This window comes from Pundamilia nyererei, unplaced genomic scaffold, assembly GCF_000239375.1.
Source record: "Pundamilia nyererei isolate P.nyererei 1_Seehausen unplaced genomic scaffold, PunNye1.0 scaffold00030, whole genome shotgun sequence".
Lineage (NCBI taxonomy): Eukaryota > Metazoa > Chordata > Actinopteri > Cichliformes > Cichlidae > Pundamilia > Pundamilia nyererei.
This window is the reverse complement of record NW_005187431.1, coordinates 1,346,273-1,349,104: the sequence shown is the minus strand read 5'-3', so window position 1 is coordinate 1,349,104 and position 2,832 is coordinate 1,346,273. Positions and strand designations below refer to the sequence as shown.

Here is a 2,832-nt window from a genome sequence, read left to right as displayed (position 1 = left end):
AACTAGTTCGCAAGAGTAAACAGGGGAGATAACAAAATGACAGTAAAAGTTAATGTCCTCCAATAGCGTTCATTGGGACAGGAATTCTCACCCCTCTTCCGCTCTTTTCAAGAGCTCAGACGGTCTCTTCAAAGCCTGAATAGGCCGAGGGACTGGATGGCTAGACAGCAACATTCAACTTGACCTTGGCCTCCAACCGCGTTTACGTCCTATGCAAAAACACGCACGCACACCATGTCGAGAGCTTTTCTGATTTCTGATTTTGCATACTGTAAACATGTCTGAAGTCAAGTGTATAAAATAATCCCCCACAACACGAGATTATCTCTCATGTCCTCTTTTCTCTTTTTTAAAACTGCTATCGAAATACACAAGTGAACCCTGTCTCCTTTTCAGAACTACACGCATGCGCCTCATTATACGTGTTTATATATATTATATATGTGTTATTTCAATACCTCCAAGTTACTAGGATCAAACTTTTTTTTTCATCTTACACGTCCTATCGGATAAAGCGCAAACAGAGGCGTATCAGCGGGAGACAGAAGTACCCTGTTTAATTCCGTGTATATCGGTGCAATGCACAGATATATCAGACTTTATTTTTACACTAAGAAGGTTCTGTTGTAAAGAGTGTTATAATATTAGAATTTGTACAGCGAGGCAAACAAAGGCAGGTCAGTATGCATGCGTAAAGGCTAAAAGCGTTGCATATGAGTCATATGTAACTGCCTGGGTCACAACGGTTTTCTTTCTTTTTAAAAAAAAATTGTTGCATACCTTTAAATAATCGACTCTTGTTTGCATATTATATGTGAAAATAAGCATTTCTCCTCTCAAAATGACGAAATTCTATCATTTGGATGCATGAAACCTAAATGAGCGTAAGCACAGATTCATGTAAATTGTACCTTACGTTCTGTTTTGAAATTAATGCACATCATCCATGCTGGTTAAATCAAATATGACAAAAGTCAAACCCCTCGATAGGTGCAGTCACCTTCCCTTCGCCGCATTTTTCTCCATTTAATTATCTGCTGATGTTTACCGTCCTCTTTGCATAGCCCGGTCACGTGACCACATCTGGACCAATAACAGCGCCACATCTGCGCTCTTGTGCGCGTCAGAGTGGCTTTACTCTCCGGGAAGCAGTATCTCCCTTTTTTCAGTCTGAGGGCTTTTTAAAAAAGAGCCATAAGCTTCAATGTTGGATGCCGTGCTATGACAACGTCACTGCTCCTCCGTCCTCGCTGGGTCGACCCGTCGGTGATGTTCCTCTACGACAACGGCGGCGGTTCCGATGAAGTGAGCAAGAACATGGAGGGTTTTGCTGGTGGCAACTTTGCTGCGAACCAGTGCAGGAATCTGATGGCGCACCCCGCATCCCTGGCACCAAGCACGGCGTACTCGTCCAGCGACGTGCATACCTCCGGGATGGGCGAGCCTGTGAAACAGTGCAGCCCCTGCTCTGCAGCTCAGAATTCGTCCAGCGCGTCCCTGCCGTACGGGTACTTCGGTTACCCGTGCAGAATGTCGCATCACAGCAGCATAAAGTCGTGTGGAGCGCAGCCCCCCTCCGCGTATGGGGAGAAATACATGGACACGTCCGCCTCAGGCGACGATTTCGCCTCCCGGGCAAAGGAATTTGCTTTTTATCCAACGTATCCCTCTGGCCCGTACCAACCTGTCCCCAGTTACCTGGACGTCCCAGTAGTGCCAACTATCAGCGCGTCTTCAGAGGCCAGACACGAGTCTCTTCTGCCTATGGAGAGCTACCAACCGTGGACTCTCGCTTCCAACGGCTGGAACAGCCAGGTCTACTGCGCCAAGGAGCAGCCTCAGCCCGGACACATGTGGAAATCCTCCATACCAGGTAGGCATGTGCCTTACACAGAATCCATCCTTTACAGGAAGCAGCTTTTTGACAATTTAAGTCCGATAGTACACACAGCAAATCCAGTATGTATGGTGCAGTAGTACATGGCGTGTTGATAAAATCTCCCTCACTGTGAAGAACATCTCAAATGTATGACAAAACAAATGTAAGCGACAATACAGCAAAGGGCGTTAAAACGACTAGATTAATATGAGGACCCTTTAAAATGCGCTAAGTTGCGTTTTCCTTTGAGGAAATTACACAAATACATTTTTCTATTGTTTTATCAATCACTTATCATTAAAGAGTCAAGCCTGTCCAGTTGGTTTGAGGATTTCTCATTTTCATCAATAACCTCAAACATCATGAAATATTTTTATTTTATTTAAAAAAAAAAGGTTGAAAGTGTGTCACTCAACTATTTACATTTTCTTTATTTATTTATTTTTCGTGGGAGGGAAATTTTATTCTGAGAGTAAGTTTAGAGGCAGATTATCACATGTTCTTTTGTCTCTCTCTCTCTCTCTCTGTCTTTTTTTTCCTTCTCAGACGCAGTGTCTCACGCCGGGGGAGACTCCGGGTCTTATCGACGTGGAAGAAAGAAGCGCGTGCCATACACCAAGGTGCAACTGAAGGAACTCGAGCGCGAGTACGCCGCCAATAAATTTATCACAAAGGACAAAAGGAGGAGGATATCCGCTCAGACCAACCTGTCCGAGCGACAGGTCACGATATGGTTTCAAAACAGACGCGTAAAGGAGAAGAAAATCGTCAACAAGCTGAAAACTATCAGCTAGTTTCTTTTTCTTTTTTCTCTTTTTCTCTTTTTTCTTTTTACACATTTTTTGATTTTTAGATGACGGACAAAATCTATGGGAAATTAAAACACACACACACACACACACACACACACACACACACACACACACACACACACACACACACACACACACACA

General features: G+C 44.0%; 1 protein-coding gene across 1 annotated transcript; it reads left to right on the top strand.

Annotated features, from left to right (window-relative positions):
* Positions 1-1,138: 1,138 nt before the first annotated feature.
* hoxa13a (homeobox A13a) lies at positions 1,139-2,701 on the top strand. Its single transcript, XM_005728806.1, has 2 exons — positions 1,139-1,873; positions 2,426-2,701. Exons 1-2 carry the CDS (start codon positions 1,222-1,224, stop codon positions 2,671-2,673), a joined length of 900 nt encoding a protein of 299 aa, XP_005728863.1. The 5' UTR covers positions 1,139-1,221; the 3' UTR covers positions 2,674-2,701.
* The last annotated feature ends 131 nt before the right edge of the window (positions 2,702-2,832 follow it).